The 25,521-nt window shown below is 43.5% G+C and overlaps 1 protein-coding gene across 8 annotated transcripts in view; it reads right to left on the bottom strand.

The window, feature by feature from the left end:
• The window catches only part of ITSN1 (intersectin 1), a 218,273-nt gene that overhangs the window by 5,599 nt on the left and 187,153 nt on the right, over positions 1-25,521 (bottom strand). For 6 of the 8 annotated variants that reach the window (XM_050929035.1, XM_050929025.1, XM_050929057.1 and 3 more), the window contains 7 exons: positions 19,739-19,860; positions 17,320-17,426; positions 15,433-15,616; positions 13,670-13,768; positions 11,197-11,364; positions 2,649-2,861; positions 1,995-2,116 (listed from right to left, as the gene is read on the bottom strand). In XM_050929035.1, coding sequence (XP_050784992.1) covers positions 1,995-2,116; positions 2,649-2,861; positions 11,197-11,364; positions 13,670-13,768; positions 15,433-15,616; positions 17,320-17,426; positions 19,739-19,860 — 1,015 coding nt within the window. Of the gene's footprint in view, positions 1-1,994; positions 2,117-2,648; positions 2,862-11,196; positions 11,365-13,669; positions 13,769-15,432; positions 15,617-16,593; positions 16,708-17,319; positions 17,427-19,738; positions 19,861-25,521 lie in introns of those variants that run through there. The other 2 variants (XM_050929075.1, XM_050929083.1) reach the window with 2 other exon arrangements.

Raw genomic sequence — 25,521 nt, 5'->3', positions numbered from 1 at the left:
ACTATTTTACTTCTCTCTAGCACTACACAGCATACAAAAATAGACAGTCCCTGCTCCAGAGCCCTCACAATCTACAGGTCTGGGCCTATACTGGTATATGCTATATTGGAGCCCTGCACCTGTGAGTCAGTGCGACTCTGCAGAGGTGTAAAGGTCTATACGTAAGAAGGCCTAAAAGGCAGAATCACAATGGCCAGGACACAGTGGGAAATCAAGAGTTGGGGATAACTTTTCCCTCCCATTTCTCCTGCATTACTACAATAAACTAACTGGGCATTACAAAATCTCTGGGGGCCACAGGCTCAGCTGGTGTAAATCACTGTAGCTGTGCTGACTTCACTGGTGCTTCACTGTGTTATGCCAGCTGAAAAACTCGCCTGTGGACTTTTTAGAAGGGCTGTTAAAGAGGAGAAGATGGTGGCTTTGTAAACCAGGACGGGGAGGTCATTTCACTCATAGGGACTTAGCCTGGAAAAATGCACAGAGAAAAGAGAGGGAAGAAAGAAACAGAGAGAGCATCAAGGCTGGTGTTACGGGCAGAGTTCAGGAGCAGTACCATGATATCTAAGAAAGTCTGTGGTGTAGGCAAATGGGGGCTCCAGGCATGTATCCAGTGTAGATTTTAACCCTCGATTTTGCAGTTCTAAATATTTACAAGCAAAGATTAAATTGTTGGCCAAATCCATCAGGTACTGATGCTAATCCAGTATTTCAGTTGCTGTTAATAAAAACCCAAACCTCTAGATGTCAGTGATGGTAAGTGTTAAAACGTTGCTTTCTGTATCATCTGCACAGTGTAAAATCACTCAGCTGGTAGTACCATTCAAACTTGGTAGAAAATATATTCAGAGTGCAGAGATATTGGCTGGCTGCACTAACCACTCCAATACAGAATATGCAACAGTTGTGACGGATCACTACGTGAAACATGGGGCCTGATCCCCAACTAGTGTAAACTCATGTTGTTCTATTAAAGTCAATACAGCTAGATCCATTTTCATCTGCTGAGGATCTGGCCCACTCTGTTAATTTACTCTATGGTATGGAAATGGAGATACAGAAAACACCTAGGAGAACTACTGTGATCCAGCCGTGGTATGGACTTTTATGAACAATTTTTAAGCCTAGAAATCACAATTCTATATCATGTCATTCCTGTCTGTTCTCCCTCCTAGGAGGTCCCCCTCTGAGTTCCAGGAGTCCCTCGTTTGCCTCCCCCCTTTCTATCCCACTCCCCTTCCTGCAGAGGTCCTGCCCTGTGGTGACAGAGAAGGGATGTGCCCTACTCCTCTGGAGTCCCACTCACTGCAACTCCATGCATTCACCAGAGCTGGTTGCTAGAGAGTGAGGTCAGGTATCCACTCTTTCCAGGGTCTGAGGGTGACAGCTTCACAAAACCCCCTGCTTGGGCTGCTGGGGAGCAAGGGATGCTTTACCCAGGTTTATATGCATTAAAATCTTTACAAATGATGCCTTTACAAGCAAGGATCATACTGAGCCTGTACCCAGGGCCACACCACATCACCTCTTGTCTTATTGCCCCCATCAGCTTCTGCAGGACTGAGGCTTTCACTGTTTAACAAAAGTTACTTTTCTAGTCCTTATGTTTTGTGACCTGATGCAATGATTTCTTCTTGAGTTTGCAGACAGACAGACTGAAACAAAAGTATCAGGAGAGGTGGAAACCCCCTCACTTGTCTCCCTTCATTTGTTAACTCTGAAGCAGAATGACATCAAATTGAGTTTTCCCTTTGTTAATCATTTCCCTAGTGGTCTGGGTCAAGTTAGAGAAGGGTATATCCCATTTTCCAATAATTATGATTACCACAGCATTCACCATACTAAGTACAGGGAATACTACAGACACCTGGGTAATGTTACCTACTTGCAAAGACATTTATAAAGATTTTCATGGTGATTGTCGTGTGCACAAGCACATGAACATATACATCAAAATCTTTACAGTCAGCAGTGAGGAGGCTGCAGTGACTTACCTTTCATTTATGCTTTCTGCACGAAGCGTGTAGACTCTATCAATGTGGGAGATATGGAAGATGGGCTCATCTCCAGAAGGGTCTGTGGGTAATTTTACTAGTACCTCATTTAGAAAAATGGGCTGTGAAATATTAGGCAAAGCTAGAGTAATACAGCACTATATTTGAACACACTGGAATGCTCAACACAATACAGACTGTTTTTGTTGTGCCCAGGATATCCCTTCTAGCTCTCCACTTTTTAAACTCCCTTCTTCAAAGGGCTTGTGTCTCATTCACCCTTTCTCTTGCCAAAGACAGCTCCCTCCAGATCCTGTGAATGCTTCTACTTGAGTTAGAGAGTCACAGCATGTTTCAAAGTTCCCCCTTCCCACAAGCAGCACACTGCCCTCTGCATCACTTCCCTCTTTCTGTAGCTGGGATACTTGAAGTCAGCTAATAGGATGCTCAAAAGTGCCTTCCTTTATACAGATCAAGCTTACAACCTGTCCAGCACCAGCAACACAGGACTGGAGTCCCAACAGTACTTGACAACCTCTTTCTTTCTCATGCAGCAACAGATAGTGCCATTGCCCACATCTCCAAGTGGGGAACTGCCACCATCCTGAACTGTTAGAACACCAATAGCTTGGCTACCATAAAAGTGGTACTTACAGTTTTATACATTTTATACTGCAGATTAGACTTGGGGCTGAAGACCTTGTCTGTACCAGAGGAACCAAGAGGCTTTATGATCTGAGTCAGCAGGAGGAAATCATTGAACAGAAAACCATACAGTTCCTTGTTGCTCTTGGCTTTGTAGAGTTTCCCACTGTGCAGAAACTTGCGTGGTCCCAAGCAGTTTGTAACAGAATTAAAGACCAGTTGCTAAGAAAAGAGGAACAAGAACAATGCAAGGTACAAAATCAAACCATTGAGACTCCCCTGGAAGAGATCAAATACAGGTTTGAGTTCAGATATTTGTTTCAGCTCTTTTCAAAGGGATGATGAGTAATGCCTCAGTCTCACAGTATGAGCAGCACAAGGCATAGAAAGATGATAGAAAAATAACTATTAATTTGAGAATAGGTCCATCAATGGCTATTAGCCAGGATGGGCAGGGATGGTGTCTCTAGACTGTTTGCCAGAAGCTGGGAATGGGAGACAGGGGATGGATCACTTGATGATCACCTGTTCTATTCATGGCCTCTGGGGCACCTGGCATTGGCCACTGTCGGAAGACAGGATACTGGGCTAAGTGGACCTTTGGTCTGACCCAGTATGGCTGTTTTTATGTTGATCTGGTGCTCTTCAGTATGACTGGGCCAGCACATGATGAGGGCAAGGAAGACAAAAGCACTTGGACCTCTCTTTGATCTTTCCTGCTGCATACTGGTATCTCTGTGGCGGAGGGAACAAAGCTGATGGCTCTTCCCTGATTGGTGGTTGTAACATGCATGGAGTCAATGGGCCTTCCTATTGGCTGATCCATCTCCAAAGTGGCTGTAAGAGTTAGCATGTATGTGTGTTGGGGTAGGGGGCATATGATTTTGCTCCTGTGTTTGGATTTCACCCTCTAGTTCATACCCAGGAGCTTCTGGATAACCATGGTGCTGCTTCTTTTTGTGCTCATGACGCTTGGTTTAGCGGGTTATCTGCTAGTCAGCGGCTATGTGGAGGAGTTTGGATTAATTGCACATTAGCCACTAACTCTTATAAAAAACAGTTATTCACCTTCTCATAAGTGTTGTTCTTCGAGATGTGTTGTTCATGTCCATTCCAATTAGGTGCGCGCACGCCACGTGCACAGTCATCGGAAACTTTTCCCTTAGAAACGCCTGTCAGGTTGGCTGTGGAACCTCCTGCAGTGGTGCCTTCATGGCACTCAATATATGACCCCGCTGACCCGACACCCCTTCAGTTCCTTCTTATCGGTTACTTCGACAGAGGGGAAGGTGGGTGGGTTTGGAATGGATATGGGCAACGCATCTCAAAGAACAACAGTTATGAGAAGGTGAGTAACCGTTTTTTTTTTCTTTGAGTGATTGCTCATATTGATTCTAATTAGGTGACTCCCAAGTTCCTCCCCGGAAGTGGGGATTGGAGCACCACTCTGCCAAAAGCTGCATCATCTCTGCCATGCTGGATGATGGCATAATGGGAGGCGAACGTATGCACTGAGGACCAAGTTGCTGCCCTGCCGATTTCTTGATTCAGGGCCTGGGCCAGGAACACTGCTGATGAGGCTTGTGCCCTTGTGGAATGTGCCTTAATAGCTGGAGCTGGGACCTTGGCCAGCTCGTAACAAGTTTGGATGCAGGCTGTAATCCAGGAAGATATTCTTTGAGATGAGACCGGGAGACCTTTCATCCAGTCTGCCACGGCTATGAACAGCTGGTTTGACTTCCTGAATGGCTTTGTGCACTCAATGTAGAATGCTAGCATCTGCCGAACATCCAGTGAGTGTAGCCTCTGCTCTTGGATACTGTTGTGAAGCTTAGGATAAAAGATGTGTAGAAAAATGTCTTGCCTAGTAAGGAATTGTGACATTGCTTTAGGAAGAAAGTCTGGGTGAGGTCTTAGTTGCACTTTGTCCTTGTGGAAGACTTTGTATGGAGGATCAGAGGTAAGGGCCTTTAACTCCAACACCGTCCTAGCTCATGTGATGGCCACCAGGAAAGCTATCTTCCATGACAAATAGAGAAGGGAGCAAGTCGCCAATAGTTCGAATGGGGTCCCCATTAGTCTGGAGAAGACCAGGTTAAGGTCCCGTGCAGGAACAGGCTGTCTAACCTGTGGATGTAGCCATTCCAGATCCTTAAAGAAACATCCTACCATAGGATTAGCAAATAGAGAACGCCCGGACTCTCCCGGATGGAAGGCCAAGATGGCCGCAAGGTGTACCTTGATGGATGATGTTGCTAGGCCTTGTTGGTTGAGATGCAGAAGATCCTTCAGCATGAATGGTACAGATGCCTGGAGTGGAGGTGTGTGTTGCTGGACATGCCAGCAAGTGAACTTCCTCCACTTGGGTAAATAAGTGACCCTGATGGATGGTTTCCTGCTGCTGAGTAGAACCTCCCTTACCGTCTCCGAGCACAGGAGCTCCATGGGGTTTAACCATGAAGCTTCTAGCCATGAGATGGAGGGACTGGAGGTCAGGTTGGTGAAGGCAACTGTGATCCTGAGTGATCAGATCAGGGTAGATTGGTAACATGATTGAGGTGTCCACTGACAGCTCCAGAAGCGTGGTGTACCAGTGTTATTGGGGCCATGCTAGGGCCAGCAGAATTACCTGCACTTCATCTCTGCGGATCTTGAGCAGCACCTTGTACAGGAGTGAGACTGGTGGGAAGGCATACATGAGTCGGTCTCCCCAGGGTAGCAGGAACGTATTCCGATTCCACTCGGGCTGTGTTTCTGGAAGAAGCAGAACATTGGGCACTTTCTGTTCCTCCAGGTGGCAGAGATCGATCTGGGGAAACCCCAACCTTTGGAAAATGGAATGAAGGACATCCGGACAGATGGACCACTCGTGGTTGCAGAACAATCTGCTGAGGTGATCTGTTAGCTCATTCTGCACTCCTGGGAAATAGGACGTCTCCAGGTGAATGGAGTGGGCCATGCAGAACTCCCATAGCTGAAGGGCTTTCCAACATAGGGGGGAGGAATGGGCTCCAACCTGCCTGTTGATGTAAAACATGGCAGTGGTGTTGTCTGTCACCACTGCCATGTGCTGGCCTTGCAGCTGAGACTGGAAAGTTTGGCATGCTAGTCACACTGCTCTGAGCTCCCTGATATTGATATGGAGGGAGAGCTCGTTCTGCGACACCCCCCAACCCAGAGCTGATGCGTCCACTACTAGTGACAAGGAAGGCTGTGAGCTGTTGAAGGGGACACCTTCGCATACCTTCTGAGGGTTGAACCACCAATGTAGGGACTCCAGTATATATCCTGGCATCTGTCACTAACGAGACCAGCCTGTCATGTCCTCGGCAGTATACCAACGTGAGTCACACTTGAAGGGGCCTGAGCCTCAGTCTGGCATGCTGGACCACATAAGTGCAGGCTGCCATGTGACCAAGGAGACTCAGGCATCCCCTTGCGGTGGTGGTCGGGTACCACCTGAGGCTTTGGATAATGTCTATCATGGCTTGGAATCGGATCTCTGGCGGGAACGCCCTTGTTCACGTTGAGGAGGAGTCCCAGCCTCTTGAAAGTGGATCTGACCATGCGGATCTGAGATTCCACTTGCTCCCTGGTATGCCCCTTGAGCAGCCAGTCATCTAGGTATGGGTATACCTGTACCTTCTTCCTCTGGAGGCAGGCTGCTACAACTGACATGCACTTGGTGAACACTTGGTGGGGCTGTTAACAAACCGAAGGGGAGGACCGTGAACTGATAGTGTTTGTGATCGACTACAAATCTACGAAATCTTCTGTGCACAGGCCAAATGGCTATATGAAAGTACACTATGTGAAAGTCGACAGCAGCATTACCAGTCTTCCGGATCCAAGGACGAGATAACAGAGCTCAGGGAGACCATGCGGAACTTCAACTTTACCATGAACTGGTTGAGCACTCCCAGGTCTAAAATGGTTCTGAGACCCCCCCTTTGACCTGGGGATTAGGAAATAGGGGGAGTAGAATCCCTTGCTCCTTAGCTCCCAAGGAACCTCCTCCACTGCCCCTATGGAGAGGAGTGACTGCACCTCCGGGATAAGAAGTTGCTCATGAGAAGGGTCCCTGAAGAGGAATGGGGAAGGGGGGTGGGAGGAAGGGTAGGAGCAGAATGGGAGAGAATATCCCATTTCTACTGAGCGAAGAACTCAGTGGTCTGATGTTATTTGGGACCAAGCACAGTGGAAGTGGGACAGATGGGACAGAAGACCGGTGAGGATCTGGTGGAGACACAGGTGGACCGTCCTCAGTCGCATCTTCAAAAGGCCTGTTTAGAGTCTGATGAAGGTTTGGACTGGCCGTGGCCCTGCCCTGAAGTGGGGTTGGAAGACTTGTGCCTGCCATTCCTGCCCCTTCGTCTATAGAAATCCTGCCTCGGCCAAGGAGACTATGGATGCTGTTGTTGTGGTTGGGACTTGAAGTGCATGCGTTGGGTGGCCGGTGTGTGTATTCCCAATGACTTCACGGTCGCTCTGGAGTCTTTCAAGTTGTGCAACATGGAGTCTATCTGCTTGGAGAACAGCCCCGCGCTCTCAAAGGCAAAGTCTTGCAGGGTTTGCTTCACTTTTGGGGGTAGCCCGGACCCCTGAAGCCATGAGGCCCTCCTCATGGCTATGCCTGAGGAGAGGGTACAGGTGGCTGATTCCGCAGAGTCTAGGGATGCCCACAGTGAGGTCTGCACCACCACCTTCCCTTTCTTGAAAATGGTGGAGAATTTGGCTCTAGAGTCTACAGGGATCAAGTCTTTAAACTTCAGCATGGAGGCTCATGAGTCAAAGTTATATTTGCTGAGGATAGCTTGCTGGTTAGCTATCCTCAGCTGAAGGCTCGCAATGGCATAGACCTTCCTATCAAAAAGGTCCATCCTTTTTGCCTCCTTAGATTTGGAGGCCAGCCCTTGCTGACCCTGTCGCTCGTTAACCGCCGACACGACCAGACAGCATGGCTGTGGGTGTGAGAGCAGATAGTCATAGCCCTTGGAAGAGACAAAGTATTTGCGTTCCACACCCGTAGCGGTCGGCAGAATTGAGGCTGGGGTCTGCCACAGAGTCTTGATGTTGCTCTGAATTGTCTTGATTAATGGCAGAGCTACCTGCGATGGATCTTCAGGAGTAAGAATGTCTATCATGGGGTTCTTAGCATCGACCACTTCCTCTGCTTGCAACCCCATGTTGCGGGCAATCTGCTTCAGAAGGTCCTGATGCGCCCTGTGGTCAAGGGTCTGAAGTGGAAGCCCTGCCACAGCCTCTTCAGGGGATGAAGACAAGGTGACCAGAGGAGAGGAACCAGGTCCTCCTGTCCCTCTGGATCCCTGAACTCTTCTTGGTCAGTACCTGCCCCTTTGGCAGTTACAATCAAGGTGCCTGTAGCCTGACCCTGCAGCTGGTCCTGTGCCAGAGTCACCTCGGCAGTGGCCTGAGCCTCAGGGGGCAGATAGGTCAGGGTGGCCTCAGATCTCCGAGGTGTAGATCTGTCCCTGGCAGAGTGAGGTGATCGGTGTTCTGAGGTCAACCCCATGAAAGGGAGCCCTGGGCCTGATGGGAAGCCCAGGTTGTTCAAAAGGGCCATTGTGCTGGGAGCTGCCACTGCGGCTGCCAGGTCGGCTGCATCTCCCTTTGCTGCCTCTTGGATCTATGCCAACTGTGCCGGGAATAATATGAGTCACTGTCAGAGTCCAAGGAAGTGGATACTGATCGTGATGACCAAGGTGGTGCTGAAGGGCCATGCACAGGAGACTGGTGTTGAGCAGATGAGATGGGGGACCGGTGCCGGGTAAACCTCGCCAGAGACCAATGCCAGGAATTCAGCATCGGAGACTGGTGCCGAGTATCCAGGGATAGCTCAGTGGTTTGAGTATTGGCCTGCTAAACCCAGGGTTGTGAGTTCAATCCTTGGGGGGGAGCCACTTAGGGATCTGGGGCAAAAATTGGTCCTGCTAGTGAAGGCAGGGGGCTGGACTCAATGACCTTTCAAGGTCCCTTCCAGTTCTAGGAGATTGGTATATCTTCTATTATTATTATTATTATTATTATTATATATTAACGATTGAGGATGAGGGCCCGGTGCTGTGGGTGGGTGCCGGTCTGCTCTCAGAGCCAGGGATCGGTGTGGGTCCACCTTCGGTGCTGGAGAGGGGGAGCGTTGTGCTGGTGCCAGAGATACCATTACGGAGCTTGGTGCCAGGGAGTGGTACTGCAATGATAGTGACTGGGAGTGATACCACGGATGGTGCCGAGCCGGGGGCTGTGATCGCCGCATCATAGCCAGCTTGCCTCTAGATACTGGACGTATCGGAACTGCAGGCTTGTCCCTCAGAACCGGGGGTCGTGAAGCCATCATTTTGATTAAGTGTCTGGCGACTTCAAAAGTGTCCAGGGTGGGAGGTGGCTCTGACTCCTCCACCTGACACTGCCCTTGCAGAGAGTCGCTGTGTACCATACCCAATGGTCCCCTCCACGGCACCGAGGTCAATGGCACTGACTCGTGTTATTTTGGCACCGAGTCCATTCTGGGGTGCACCTGTGCATCCCCTGATGGTCCCTTTCGGTCTTCCTATGCCGCTTGTGGGGCACCGGCGAAGTTGAGTGGTGCTGGGTCACTGCTCCTGGCTGTGGTGCCGGGGAGCACGGGTGCCGAGGATCTCTTGTACTAGAGTCCTTCCTCAGCACCATGTCATGTACCGATGCCGGAGCACTCCATATGGACACGTTTGGTGCCGGGTTCTGATGGTCTGAAGCAGGCTGGGGATGCAGAGCGGATTCCATAAGTTGCTTGATACGGAAATCTCCCGCCTTTTTAGTTCTTGGATGAAAAGCCCTGCAAATTTTGCACCTCTCAGTTTGGTGCACCTTCCCCAGATACTTTAAGCAAGGGTCGTGGGGGTCACTAATAGGCATAGGCTTGTGTTGCTTGCAACACAGGGCTTAAAGCCCTGGGCTCGCAGCATGCCCCAGAGCCCAAGAAGGGGTTAAGGACTGGGGATAGATCCTGCTCCCAAACCTGACTGACTAAACTATTTACTATGTAAACTAAAATGGGTAACTAGAACAATTAACTAGGGAGAAACGCTAAGGAAAGTCCTTGCTGAGCAAGCGAACACTGTTCAACAGCCGTCACGGACAGTAAGAAGGAACTGAAGGGGGGTTGAGTCAGCAGGGTCATATATTGAGCGCCATGAAGGCGCCACTCCAGGAGGATCCACAGCTGACCCAACGAGAGCTGATAAGGGAAAACTTTCCGACAACCATGCATGCGGCACGTGCACACCTAATTGGAAATGGTATGAGCAATCACTCAAAGAAGTAGTTCCATTTCAGTTTTTCCTTTTGGTAATGTGTAACTGTTAGGCCTATTTGCACATGTTGGCATTCTGGTGTCTCCGGGTCCACCCACCCCACGGGATCAGATGTTACGTAGAGTGACTCCTTCCTCAGATTAGAAACGAGCTAATCTTTAGGAAGCGATGAAGGCATGACCGTGGGAGGGCCCAATCTCTCAGCGCAAAAGGTGGGGTGCTTTCACCTTGATATTTGTCAGCAACTGGCTAGCTGGTCTTTTGGGTGTGCCAGGGCAGGACCATGGGGCTACGGGAGCAGAAGGACACTCCTCCTTCCCTGCTCTCATTTGCCGTTGGGCAATAGTTCTGCTTATTAAAACTGTGACCAACTGCACCACTTTTCTTAACTTGGCCCATGGGTCTTTCCACTGTGACGGCAGAAAAACAACATCATGCGGATCCCCATTTATTGCCCTCAATGAGCTGAAATACATCTTTTCAATTCATAAGAGATGATTTTTCAAATTGCCAGGACTGTAAACTCAATGTGGAGTTTGAAAATCAAGCTATATTTTCTCCACCTCTTCTACGTTGACGAGGACTAGGGGTGTCACCACCAGAACTTTAAAAAAAGTTACTATTTTTATAGGACCTACAAAATCAAAATATTTTATCATGACATCATTGAAGAGACTTTAGCATGACCCCTGTAAAGTACCAGTTGGTGATGGACAAGACAAAGTGATTCCTCTCTGCAAAGTTTATAAATAGATTTGGTCAAAAAAAATTGAATTTTCAAAGCTGAAATGAAGTTTTATCACAAAAGATGCTTGCTATTTTTCAACCAGCTCGATTTATAAAACAATAGAGAATAGTGTAGTAGTTCATAATGGAAGGACGTATATACTGTATATTCATGATAGCAGTATTACTATTGTAAAGTACTATATAAATTGAAGTTGCAGTTGAACAAAAATGGCAATATTTAAATCTGGCACCATTCCAAATACAGGAGACAAGAGCAATGCTTGCCAAATAGAAGAAAACAAAAAATCAATAGTGAAATGGATAGTTTGCATGAATGTAAGAGATGTCCCTTGGAGGGCAAAAAAAGAAAAAAGAGAAGATAAGAAAGATTAAATAATGACAATATTCTTTTCATCTTTGGATGCAATGACATATTCAAATCATTTTTTCATCTTGGTTGGTGAGTAAACATGAAACACGACCATGCTATGTACATCAATATGTGTTACAATGTTTACCTCAGACAGGCCTTCACATTGCACGTGAGCCTGTATCCATTCCAGCCTGTCTGAATTTTCCTTCTCACGCACCCCTTCATTTACTTGGGAACACAATTCTTCCGCTTTCTCCAGAGCATGCTTCAAGTGACTGTGATCAGGGTGATTTTCAGGAGTGTTTTCTATTATCTACAGGTAAGTAAAACAGCTTAGTTTCTTTTGTTACCGTTGGCTGTAAATCTACCCATCTTGTCAGCTCTGCATTTCATTTTTTATTTTTTTTTAGAACTGGTCAACATTTTACAAATGTTAATGTTTTGGTTATTTTTTTTCTCAAAAGTTCAAATTTCAATGAAAAAAACTGTTATTCGTTTTGTTTTTACAAAGAAATTATCCCATTTTGGCCAATTCTATTGCTGACAAGTCTTTTAGCAAAATTTTTCATGAAGGCTGCTGACTGGGCGCCCAACTCTGACGGCAGCATCACTGCCAACAGCAGCACAGAAGTGAGGGTGACATGGTATGGAGAAGTCCTCACTTTTGGAGGGGGCATAGCAGCCTTACAAGTGGGCGACATGGGCAACTGCCTAGGGCACCATGGGCGGGTGGGGGATTTTCTGTGTTCATCCCCATCCCAAGCCCCCAGCCAGCCCGAAGCCAATTTAAGTCCCAAGCTTCAGGGGCCCAGAATGGAGGAGAGGCAGGGTGTTGGGCACCCTGGCTGAGGGTTCCTACAATATGCTGGGCTCCAACTGCTGGTACTGGCTGGGCTGGTGAGGGACAGGACTTCCTCTTACCCTGCAAGGGCCTCTTCTGGGGTCGAGTCAGACCCACCTCCAGGAACCTCCCCTGGCTGAAGGAAGCCCATCTCTGAAGACAGCACTGCCACCAGCAGCAGTGCAGAACTAAGGGAGGCGAGGTATGGTATTGTCACCCTCATTTCTGCACTGTTGCTGGCTGCAGCCCTTTCTTCAGAGCTGGGTGTCCATCCAGCATCCACCGCTTTCCAGCTGCCCAGCTCTGAAGGCAGCATAGAAGTAAAGGTGGCAATACCACGAACTCCCTACAATAGCCTTGCAACCCCCCAGAACCCTCTTTTGGGTTGAGATCGCCGGTTTGAGAAATGCTGGTTTCCCCCTTGAAATCTGTATAGCGGATTTCATGGTCCGTGACACATTTTCATGACCATGAATTTGATAGGGCCCTAGAGCTGTATGTTCTGTTGCGACAGAGTGGATGAGGCCCAGAAGCCTCCTGTTGGAGGCCTCAGGGTCCTGCCACACCCCATCCCAGAGAGGAGCAGATGAGAAATCCGAGTATGGTTGTGGGGAAGCAGCCAATGAGACAGGCTGCGTGGAGTAGCCTATCAGGGCCATATAAAAGGAACTGCAGAACAGAGCAACAGTCAGTTGCTGCCTGGAGCTGGAGGAGAGAAGACCATGTTCCTGGATGGCTAAAAGAGCAGCAGGACAGCTCAGTGCGGGCAGGGACCAGGGGAACTAAGAAGGAGCTCCTGGCTGGCTGCTGGGACTGAGTAAGGACTGAGTCCGGGGAGCATCACAGAAACGTAGTGTCTCTAGGGAGGAAGCCCTGGGGGTACGGCCCAGTCCAGGGCTGAGACTGCTTAAAGACTGAGCCCAGGGAGAGCTAAAGAGACACCAATCGAGGGGTACTGAGATAGGCCCCTGGTGCACTGTATACCCCAGAAGGGGTCTGTTCTAATTCGCATACAGACAGTGTGAGAGACTCGGCTGGAGGGCTGAATCACTGAAAAGCTACTTGAGAAACCACCGACAGGGGTCACCAGAACTGAAAGACTGCAGACAAACCTGACCAGAAGGGGGCACTCACGAGAGGTGGATGCTACCCCATTACATCTGGTCATATACAGAGGAGGATTCAGGGCTGATGAAGGAATCTGTCCTTTCAGACCAAATTCAGGCCCGGTATAATGTCTCTCTCCTAGATAAGTCTTGGGCCAAATTCAGTAGTAATGGTAATGTGAGTTAGACATCAGATGAAAGTAGGACAGAAAATGGAGGCAAGTTGTAAAGTAATGTAACTTGCACAAATCTGGCTTCAATGGCTGTGCAAAATGAATAACTGACAAGCCCCAGAGGAGGGGGAGGCATGTACAGCAGGAAAAGCAGCTAGCAGAAGAGTGGAAGACAACTCAGTCCCTCCCCACTCCTTTACTGTATACCCACCACCCACCTTTTGCTGCTAAACCCTTCCATTCCCTGGCATATTAATTACTCTCCTCCATCCATTATGCCAGTGTAAATACAGAATAACTCCACTGCAGTCAGCCGAGTTACACATGATTTATCCCAGTGTAACTGAAATACAAATTTGGCCCATATTCCTCATACCAGATGTGTCTAGCCTCTTGAGAATAGCAAGAATAGACATACATAGGGAAACTTAACTACAAATAAGCTACAAGCCAAGGGGCACTCTAAATACATTCCAGTATGTTTAAAAAAAAACGTACATTTTTAATTATTAGCGGGTATCTCGTTACCCTTTGCATAGGCTTTAGCAGAAAACTTGACAGCGGCATTCCTTTGCAGCGAGGATCCATTGCTAACCTCTGAAATAGGAAAGGTAAGATGTTGTTAACCAGCTTGTTTATGACAGTTGGAAGACAAATTCCTGAAAAAAGGTAAAAGATAAAATGGTAAGTCAATAAATGCGTCACATAAACCTGTTCTCAGTCAGAACAAGAAGTACGACAAACAAATTCAGAGCAATAGAATTTCTCATATTTTTAAAAAATAGAGTAGAGTATGTCAGAGATGAGAGCAGCTTTATGATCCCTAGAGGTATCTATATTCTCGGACTGTATAAACATTCTGATTGAAGTAAGCTTCCTTATTATGGGACAGAGCTTATGAATGATGACATTATTTATGAATGGGTTTGAATGGAAATCATTACAACATTATCTCCCATGTCATCATGTTGACTACAAAACGACATTTCCACTATTTCTTTCTTCAGAAGAAAAGTGACATATACACTGGAAATTATGTAGATGCCCTCCAAATGTAACCTGAGAAGTTTGACAGCTCAGTGAATAAAGCAGATTTTTCACAGATATTATATATTGAAAAGATTTACTAGATAATACGGTTCATGCCCCTGCCAAAGCACCCTTGTCCCCTATAGAACATTTTCTAGTGCTTTGCCAATTCCCTTTTTAAAATACTCAAGCAATGGGGCTTTCACCTTTTCCCCAATACATTGCACTGTCAGGACATTTCCCCCGGTATTTAATCTATATTTCCTCTTTTTTTAATGTAACTCCATTACTCTTAGATCCCCAGGAATCACACTGAATAATAATTCATCATGCAGTACTTGGAGTTTCACTCTCCAAATATTTATAGATAGTCTGTGGCCTGGTCTACACTAAAAAGTTAGGTCAACCTAGCTACATCGCTCAGGGATGTGAAAAATCCACCCCACCCCACCCCCATAGTTAAGCCAACCTTGTCCTTGTGTAGAAAGTGCTAGCTACCGCCTCTTGGGGAGGTGGATTACCTGCAGCACTCAGGTTGTGCCACTGTAGCATTTCAAGTGTAGACACGACCTTATTACATTCTTCTTTCCGCTGTCTCTTAGCCATCTATTCATATGCATTTCCTGACAGTGAATTCCTTAAGCTGTAGGATACTCTTCCAAGGAAGTGGTGGAAGCCTCATCTCTCTTGACATTTAAAAATAGACTGGACTAAACACTAGAAAAGTTCAAGTGGGAATAATCCTACCTTACCAGGGAGATGGGCTGGATGTCCCACTGTAATAATCCTTTTTTACCCCAGAAGTAGCATGGTCTGATGGACAGGACGCTAGATGGAATCAAGAGGTCAGAGTTCTGCCTATGAGCTGCTGTGTGACCTTGAGCAAAACATTATTTTTCTTTGCCTTTTTTTCTCCTCCTACCCTTTGTCCGTCATGTCCATTCATGGCAGTGACAGTTTCTTACTATGTATTTCTACAGCGTCTAGCACATTGGGGCCTTGATTTTAGCAGGGCCTCTTGGTGCTACTGTAATACTACTGCCACTTTAATAATTAATAATAACAAAAACTTCATCTTCTATGATGTTCTGACCAAATCTTGTTCCTCGTTGAACATTTGAAGGGCTTAAAGATTCTTCACTTGTCCACAGCATAGCACTGTTTTGTAATCAGCAAAATGATTAGATGCAGTTCAGAGATAAGAAATTCACAATGGTTATTTTGTCTCTTACTTTAACAAACTCCTTGAACTCTGTGACTTCATCTGTTTTCTGCTGGATTAATGCTGCCCCATTGAGCTGGCAGCTACAGAACCGGATGTAAGGTTGCATGTGCGGTAGCTGTGCGGTCAGTATGTCGCCAATCATTTTCACTGGCATCCTCTCCCCAGACATCTTTTTACGAACACGCAGTGCTCTAGACACAAAGAAAAAGATGCTAGGCATGTTTTGTGTGTAACTGGACCATTAATGGATTGTAACTGACCCCTGAAATAAACTAGCTGATAGTTCATTTTTTAAATGAAGAGGGTTACAGAACAGCAGAAGACCAGCACAGGATTTATTCCATATTGTAAAAATATACTATTATATAGGACTCTCAACCACTAGTCTGATTTCCTTCTTGTGGTCACCAAACTGCTGTTCAAAATTAACTCGAGGCAAATTCAACTGAGAGTTAATATTTTTAAAAAAGCAATGCAATTTCCTTGTTTTGCTAACCTACGGGACCACACGCTCTAAAACATACAGTTCTGTTCAAAGCATTTTCTTCCCTTCAGCATATCAGCCAAAATGCAGGAAAGTGGTATGGTTTAATGCCTGAAAGAAATCACACATAAAGCCAGATCCTCCACTGGTGTGAACTGGCATACAGCCATTGAAATCAAAGGAGCTAAGCTGATTTACACCAGCTACGAATTTGGCCAAAATGGCTTAAATATTAAATAAAGATCACTATTTTAAATGACTTGGACAACAATATTTTAGTATCTTAGAGGTGTATCAAAAAGGAAACATATCCAGAAGGAGAAAGTCTGGCATAATATCAATAAATCTAAAGTTTGTATCAATCATATAAAAGGTAGGATAGTTGAATTTGGAATATATGTCTTTGCATCCAAAGGCCTCTTCTGAGAGTAAGTACTTCAAGAGTTTATATACTGTAATTTTAATATTTATCTGGACTAAACTTTAGTCCATGCACAGTATATGGAGTACGTATACAAGAAGCACTGCAAGTTGCTTCAGACAACATAGAGATAGTGCACATTAACTGGATTTAGATTGATTTCCAGGTTTGTTGCTTAGTAGGAGAGTAATGTAAATATACTAACATTACATTATACTGCATGCAAAACAAACTCATCATCCTGAATTGAATAGTTGCCAAGAGATCCTGAAGGAAAACCTTTCACTGAGAAGTCCTGCGTGAGTGACTTTGATGATAGCATGTTGTTTTGAGTCTTGCAGAACTGGACCATAATCACCCACTACCATCAGCAACCTCTGAGCAGTGGACCAAGTGAGAAATAAGAAGGATGTTAGATTTAAATGAAACTGCCATTTTTTATTGCCAGTATTTACATGCGTATTTATGAATCTCAACAAGGGTGAAAAGTGGCCAGGTGTACCAGCAAACACAGATTTTCTTGATGAAAATAGTTGATGTCCTGATTCTGCAAAGCAGTTAAGCATGTGCTTAAGTCCATCCTTATTTAGCACATCACTTAAGCATGTGCTTAAAGTAAAGTATAAGCTTAGGTGTTTGCTGAATTGGAGCCTAAAGCTGAAAATCTCCCTTTGTGGGCTAAAATGAATTATTTTTCACAAATTTGCTCCAGAGGAATTTTTCTTCTTTTGCACAGAATTTTTACCATTTTCACAGCAAAACAGATTTATTTATTTAGGCAGTAAAATGACACTTTTCAACCTATGAATATGCACAAACTACTTGATTTTCTCAAAAAGGAATTCCAGGACATAATATTATATTATATTCTTTGCAACCTGCTGCTGTTTTCACTGGTAGCAAATACGATTTTCACACAGTTAAATAATTAGGAGGGGATGGGAAAAGTCCATTATTTTATTGTTGATAAATATAGAAAAGTAACTTACTTCAGTAGTTTGATATTGCACATAATCAGCTCCTTCCAATTAACAAAAATCATAGCAACCTCTTTTTCTGTTAGCAGCTCAGACTCCATCAGTGGTTTCTGGAAGATCTATAGAAAATGAAGCAATTTAGAAAGTTGTCATAAACAGATAGCTAAGGGTTAATGTTCTTTTACCTGTAAAGGGTTAACACAGGGAACCTGAAACACCTGACCAGAGGACCAATCAGGAAACAAGACTTTTTCAAATCTGGGTGGAGGGAAGTTTTGGGTGTGAGTTCTTTGTTCTTTGTTCTGTGTCTGTGCCCTCTCGGCTCTGAGAGTGATTTTTCTATCTCCAGGCTTTCTAATCTGCTGTTTCCAAGTTGTAAGTACAAGGATAGTAAGACAATAGGTTTATATTGTTTTTTTGTATTTACATGTGTGTAGTTGCTGGAATGTTTTAAATTGTATTCTTTTTGGATAAGGCTGTTTGTTCATTTTTCTTTTAAGCAATTGACCCTGTATATTGTCAACTTGATACAGAGCCTATTTTTAATGTCCTTTTTTTCTTTCTTTTTATATAAAGCTTTCTTTTTAAGACCTGTTGGAGTTTTTCTTTAGTGGGCACTCCAGGGAATTGAGTCTGCAGCTCACCAGGGAATTGGTGGGAGGAAGAAGTCAGGGGGAAAATCTCTTTGTGTTAGATTTACTAAGCCTGACTTTGCATACCCTCTGGATGAGGGGGGGAAGAGAGATTAGCTCTCTTGGTACTTGTGTTTCCAGGACTGGAAACAGGGAGGGTGGAATCCCTCTGTTTAGATTCACGGAGCTTGCTTCTGTATCTCTCTCTAGGAACCCAGGGAGGGAACACCTGGAGGGGAGGAGGGGGAAGGGAAATGGTTTATTCCCCTTTGTTGTGAGACTCAAGGAATCTGAGTCTTGGGGTCCCCCAGGGAAGGTTTTGGGGAGACCACAGTGAACTAGGCACTGTATAATTCTTAGCTGGTGGCAGCAATACCAGGTCCAAGCTGGTAACTAAGCTTGGAGGTTTTCATGCTAACACTCATATTTTGGACGCTACGGTCCAGATCTGGGAAGAAATGTTATGACAAAAGTGTACTATTAAATCAATTCAAAGCGACAAAGCTTCTTGTTCATAATCTCCATGTAGAGGGCTGTGTACTTAATAATACAACATTTAATTTTCATTAGAACAGATTTCAAACATACTGTCAGCCTTAGAGCTCCATAATGTTTCCAGAAAAGATGTTCGTGAACAGTGTATCACTTCACAAGGCATAATCTAAACTTGCATCAGTGATGTTAATTACAAGATGGCTTATTTCTGTTTTAACCTTGGGCAATTCCTTATACTGGTGGTCCCTTGCAAAATATCTCAGTAATAAATAACACAGAAGTCTACTTTGGCCTCTACTCTACAGATATCCAATTTATTACTGATTACAGCTGGAATTTTTTTTCCTGACAAATAGAAAATTCACCAAAAAAATCATTTTGGGGAGAACCAAAACTATTCATGAATTTGTACTGAATTCAGCAAATAGTTTTAGCCAAAAGAAAAAAAAAACTAAAAAACCCCCCATAAATATAAAAACATTTAATTTCATTTCAAAATGAAATGTCTATTTGAATCAACCTGAATGAAATTATTTCAGTTTTTCATTTTGGCAAGAAAAATTAACTGATTTTATTTCCCAGTTTTTTTGATGCAGTCACAGAACTGAATAAATAATTATTCACTGATTTATTTTATTTATCTAACCACATATCAGGTTTGCATATCTTGACCATTTTGGCAAAGAAGCACTCTCCCTCAGTTAAGAGGCTCACCTTAGATGTCTATCTGGCTTCCATTTTCCCTGCATGAAAGATGCACATAATAACTATTAAGAAACTGAATTTAGGCACAGAAAAGCAGATAACTAAGTGCCACTGTGGCTGTAGAATCTCTGTGCAATGAGTTAAACCTCTAAGTCTTAAGAGAATATGCATGAGAAATAAACTTTTAGAATCAGGAGTGAAAAGACTGTACTAAAACAGAAGGTTTAAATGATGATGTCTCAGTGCTGGTAACAAGAGACTCACATGCTCATGAATACTAAAAACTCAAGTCAGATTATTCCTAGCAAGTCAGACAAGGCAAGTTAAACAAAAAATGACAACTTTGTATGATTAAGTTACTAGTCACTATTTTTTAAAAACGGGGGACTACAGTTGGGCTCCCAAATCCATGTTTAGGCATCGAAATAAGTGACCTGCTCTTCAAACGTGCTGAGCAACCAACAGTTCCCACTCGGCGAGTATGAGGTGCTCTGTGGTCAGCACTTTTGAAAATCAAGCCACTGATTCTGTGCCTAAATGTGGATTTAGGAGCTTACTTTTCAGCTCTCCCTTTTGCAAACCTTGGCCATTTTTCTTACCTCTGTGACTAACTGCAGGTCATTTACATAGTTCTCTTCTGTTACGATCAGTTCGTGGATGTATCCCTGCCTTTTCCTTTCAGTAGGTGTCAACATGTCCAGGAGGTGTAAGTCAGCACACCCTGGAAAACACAAAGGAGACAGAGAATTTAGTGAGGACTATTGGGAAATAGATTAAAACTGTGATATTTCAGCTAATACTTCACTAACAGTAACAGCCACCTGTTCATTTAATTTATCATTCTCTCAGCATGTAACACCACAAAATAGAAAATGTTTCATCTTTATTTGCTTAAAAAATCAAAGGCTTGAGTTGCCTCTAAAGCAAGGCTCAATAAAAAAAAAATCAAAAAAAATTACAGTCCTACTATTTATTTGTTCATCAACTCCATTGTCTTGAACCTAACAATTAATACAACAAATGAATGAAAGACTGGCTAAAACAAAAGCCTACAGTCCGAGGATGACTGAACTAAAGCTTTGGTGAACATTAAGAGAGAGCAGGTTTAAAGGACAGGGAGGCTAAAGCATCCAAGTGGATCTTAACTGCTATGATATGGGAATACAATAAATACAATAGCAGTGAGAAGTATTCTCTCAAATAGTCATACATCGCAAGAGTCAACCCTCAGAGTTGGTACCATTGAGAAGAGGCTCCATTTTAGGCTATGTCTACACTAGAGACCTTACAGTGGCACAGCTGTACCCCTGCAGCTGCCCTGCTGTAAGGTCTTTCATTCAGCCACACTATGCCAGTGGGAGAGTGCTTTCTCATCAGCAAAATTAAACTACCTCCAATAAGCAGCGGTAGCTATGTCAGCAGGAAAGCGTCTCCCACCAGCATAGCATTGTCCACACTGGCACTTCTGTCAGTGTAACTTATGTCAGTCAGGGGGGTGCTTTTTTCACACCTCTGTACAACAAAAGTTTTACCAACAAAAGTGGTAGCGCAGACAAAGCCTTACTCTGTTATTCTTTTCAAAGTGGACATTCTATCCAGTAGTGTTCTATTTTATTTAAATTCTGCATTTTTCTTTTCAAAACTGACTTTAGGGATCTGATCCAAAGTCTACTGAGGTCAGTGGAATGTGTTTGTGGGGGGGGGTGTGTCTTTCCATTTATAATAGAATACAAATGAAATACATTTAAAAACAAAAAACTGAAACATTCTAGGCCACCAATGAAAGGTTTCAATGTATTAAAATGCCTGGGTTTGATTTATCAAAATCTACTTGTTCCCTTGGGAAGTTTCGATTTTGACAAAATGGCATTTTCTGACAGAAGAACTTCCTATTGCAAAATTTTTCATGGAGTTTAGAATGATCAAGGCTTTTTATTTATGTATGTATTTGTTCACCAGCATCACCAATGATACCAACATACTTAGCCCAGACTTTGAGGAGAGTATTGTTTTAGGTAAGGTGTTCTCATATTTTTCATAGTGTGAACCACCTCTTCTCCTATTCTCAATCACATCACTTCCTTGTGGCAACTACAGAAATTGCTTCCATATAAACTTAATATGAGGAGAGTATTGACTATATTTTTAGCTTTTTAAATGCAATTTAGTAGCTGGAAACAAGGAAAATTCAGCCCCTGTCACCAGCCAGGTTTCTATGGATCACTATTAAGTAGTCCATGAACCACAGTTTGGGAACCTCTGCTTTAGCTGACTCGTGCTCTCTCTGTTGGCTGATTAACAGCAGAGCACACTCATGGGTTCTATATAAACAGTTTTTTAAAATATTTACTGGAGTGGTAGATCATGAACAGTCAACGGGGCATCCTGTAGTACTGTAGTAACTTTAAAGTAGATCATTTTAGGGACCTAAACACATTGAAAATAGTCTTTTAAGATATTGCATATTGTAGTTTTTTAAATGAGATTCTTTAAATGTTTGTTGATAAAATGAGAAGGCAACATTGAGAATAGTCAATGAACTCACGCACTGGCCTAGTGACAAAATATTAGAAACTCTTGGAGTTGTTCAAAAACCAAAAGCTTCAATCCTGCTTTACAAATGGCTGCTTTCAGAGCAATTTTCCAGTACATACAGTACAACACAGGTCTAGAAACCACTTTAGTTTTCTTACTGAGTTGCCAGCCTCAGCAAATACAAACGCTGAACCTAAGTATTTTGTTTTGTTTTCTTAAGACTGGAGAGATTTTCTCTTCAAATATGCTGATAACCTTGGTTTGAAGTATTATTCCAACCACTACAGTTTTATATGAAACATTTAAAATCTCAAAAAGGAACATTTTTTCAAACAGCTTGACAGATTGCCAATGGGAACTTTAAATAGGTCACTTGAACTTCAACAACTAGTCTCCTTTTGAACATTTAATATTTGAGGGAAAAAACCAGATTTCAATCAGAGTAGCGTAAGTGGAAAGGACTTCTCCAATAGAGAGATTTTTTTTAGGTGCAAAAAGATTAGGAACTTTCTCCTCGACATAAAAAAACAAACAATGTTTGGGTTCCTTTTCAAACTAAAATGTGAGATGAAAGGGCTATAACTAATTGGTTTTGTTTTTTTTTAATAAAAGCCTAAATTCCACTTGCAGCTGTAATAATATTATGAATTCAACCAACTAAAAGAGATCCTTTCTTGGGGGACCATAAACTGCCTTGGATAAGCAGGTGCTGCCGCCACTGACAAATGGAAAGCATCTATCTCAAAAACCCTAATTCAACAAGGAACGTAAGCACGTTCCTAACTTTAAGCATGAGTAGTCACCAGTGCAGCTACTCATGTGCTTAAGTTAGTCTGGTATCTAAATACCTTGTTGAAATGAGACTTAAGTGTGTTGCTGAGCTCCGTCTCTGCACTTCTTGAAATTTTCCTGATTTTTAAAAAAAGATACTTTATCATATTGAAGAGAGACTATGGAATGGTCCTTTTAAATAAACTTGAAGTTCATTTGAACAACTTGAAGGTATAAGACAATAATTGTATCACGAGTTAAATAAACAGACTGAAGGCATAGATCTCCCCAGGAAAGAGATATGGTTATCATTAAGTTAACAAGAAACACCCTTGGGCTATTACTCTTTTATTCTGAAACTTGAAATTAAATATTCACAATGTAATATTTACCGCTCACCCCCAAATGGCTGCAATTGCTGTATGTTATTGCTATTATCTGTATTACAGTAACTTCCAGAGGCACCAATCATGATCATTGTGCTGGGTACTACACAAAAATAAGGGGACAGTCCCTGCCCTGATAAACTTACAGGTCCTGGACAAAAGCTTATCAATTACAATGGGCTCTAGGATCAGCCCCTAAATACAGACAGAACAGTAAATTGTTAAAAATAATAGTTAGCAACATTTTATCCCTTTCTTTCTATTCATTTTCACCATCACTACCCCTTCCCATCCATACAGAACCTTAGCAAGGCAAATGACAGTATATCTTTTATTTCAGATCAGAATTTGGAGGAAGAGGTTAGGATCCTCCGAATGTAAAATAATTATGAATCATGTTGGCTTACGAAGAAGGAAGGGTTTTAGGGAACAGAGACAAAGAGAAAAGGTCTGATCCTGGTGCCACTGAAATCTATGGCAAGTGGAGTTGATTGGGGTTTTTCTTTTAAGCAACTAGTGAAGCAAAGGGTTTACAATTGCCAATTAAAGGACAGAGGTATCTGCATATTCACAATATTTAATAAGAAATAATCATATGATTATGCAAATCCATGCACTCTGATTGGTTAAAGAGTATCAGCCAATGCACAGATATTCAGACACATTTATAGCTAAGAAAGAAAGAGGATTAGGTAAACTGGACTCCTGGAATGAGAGTGTGTGCAACTATTCCTCTGGAAAGCCTTTCTTTGGCCTCCTGTGACAGCAGGGCCCTCTGACTTGGAGGATTCTAGAATTGTAAAGGAGAATCTCAGATTTCGTTTACAAAAGGAAAGTTCCTGCCCCCTTTCTTTGCAAAGGCAGCCTTGAAAACAAAAATGGATATAAACCAATCACTAGAGATGAATGGAACAAGCAGAGGGGTTCTACTTCTGCAACAGGAAGCTGGTGGAGACATAACTATTCCACACATGCACACACCCTTTTAATGCAAAGTGAGTCAGTTATGATTGAGATGTATCCCCAACAACAACATGGCCAGATCTAACCACAGTCTTTACATCAGTACAGCATAGTGGTGAAATCACAACTGACTCCTGTCCACTATATCTCAAGGAGGTGGATGCAGTACAAAATGATTTCACAGGCTTGCCCAAAAATGCTAAGGCTCTGCATAATTTGGGAAAAATAATTATATTTCAATACTTATACAGCATCTATGCACTCTGATTGGCTAAGACAATCCCATTTTGCCTCTTCCCTTCTTCTGAGCCTACTGGCTAACTTCAGATGTAAGAATAGCCCTACTGGGTCAGACCAAAGGTCCATCTAGCCCAGTATCCTGTCTTCTGACAGTGGCCAGTGCCAGGTGCCCCAGAGGGCATGAACAGAACAAGTGATCATCAAGTGATCCATCCCCTGTCACCCATTCCCAGCTTCTGGCAAACAGAGGCTAGGTAGACCATCCTTGCTGTACCATCAGCTTAGTACAAACAGCTGATACTGTGCATCCTCCAGTGGGAGGCAATATCAAAAGAGATTGTAGACTCCAGTGATTAAATAGGTCTTCTCCAGCTCTAACTTCTATGACCCTATGTTGTCCATTAAAGACACGCCTGTAAAAACAAAACAAACAAACAAACACATTGCCCAGCTACAGTCAATGTATTGTAGAAATAAAATTTAGAACTCTATTTAAAACAAATATTCTTTAATCCTTCTGGTGGTGGTAGTGGTGATAGTAGTGGTAGAGTAAATTGGCTGACAGCATTTTAACCACCATGTCATCAGACTCGCTTATCTGAACTCTGGTAGCCAGATGGCATTAGCCCTCCCACAAGCGTGACAAAAGGAAATCTGAAGAACATCTTTGTTCTCACTTATTTACCTGATATTCACTAGGACTACAGAAGCATGATTTGGACAATTCCAATGGACATAAGGAGGGACCCCACCTACTGACAGACAGAAGGGGTGCAAAATTCCATCATGCTTTTGTCTACCCCTCATTGTTTCCTCGCCATTCTGCTTCATTAAACAAGGCTAAAATCTTCCTTTATGGACATTTTTAACGATTTTGGAAGGTTTAATCAAGCAGCCACAGCTGAATGAGCAATGGTACTCTCCTCTAGAGGCAAACAGGCCAAATAGCTGTGTTCCAGGGAAGAATATTGCTCAGTATCATTATTTGATATACCTTTCATTTATAAAGTACTGAAAGCGTACAAGACATGGTCCATGCCTTGAAGAGCTTGAACAGGGTATATATTTTCTTAACTGGCCACACACATCCATCTACTGGTAGAACATGGACCGCTCTCAAAAATAGTTGAAATTTTGCATTATGGGAAAAAAGATCTGGGGAAAAAAGGTTTAAAGGGCCAGCCTGCAAAATAAGCGTGCATGGGCTAATCTCTTTCTGCCAGAACAAGTCACAGACATCATGTGCCTCCTTCACCTGCTCACACCCAATACTTGAGAGGTGGTAGAGTCTTATTGATACAGATTTTTCACAACAATCATGTTAATTTTTATTAAAATTCTGAAGTGCAAATAAGAGTCAGACTGGCCTTATGAAACTCAACAGCACACATTTCTACTACATCACTGTCAACCCTCATTCTGCAGCTACAAAGGCCTTCCTGAATGTTTTGTGGTTTTTTACACTATCTTACTGGGGAAGAAAGGAA

This window comes from Gopherus flavomarginatus, chromosome 1 (genome assembly GCF_025201925.1).
Source record: "Gopherus flavomarginatus isolate rGopFla2 chromosome 1, rGopFla2.mat.asm, whole genome shotgun sequence".
Classification (NCBI taxonomy): domain Eukaryota; kingdom Metazoa; phylum Chordata; order Testudines; family Testudinidae; genus Gopherus; species Gopherus flavomarginatus.
Note: the sequence above shows the minus strand (reverse complement) of the source record. Positions and strands in the feature narration are given on the sequence as shown.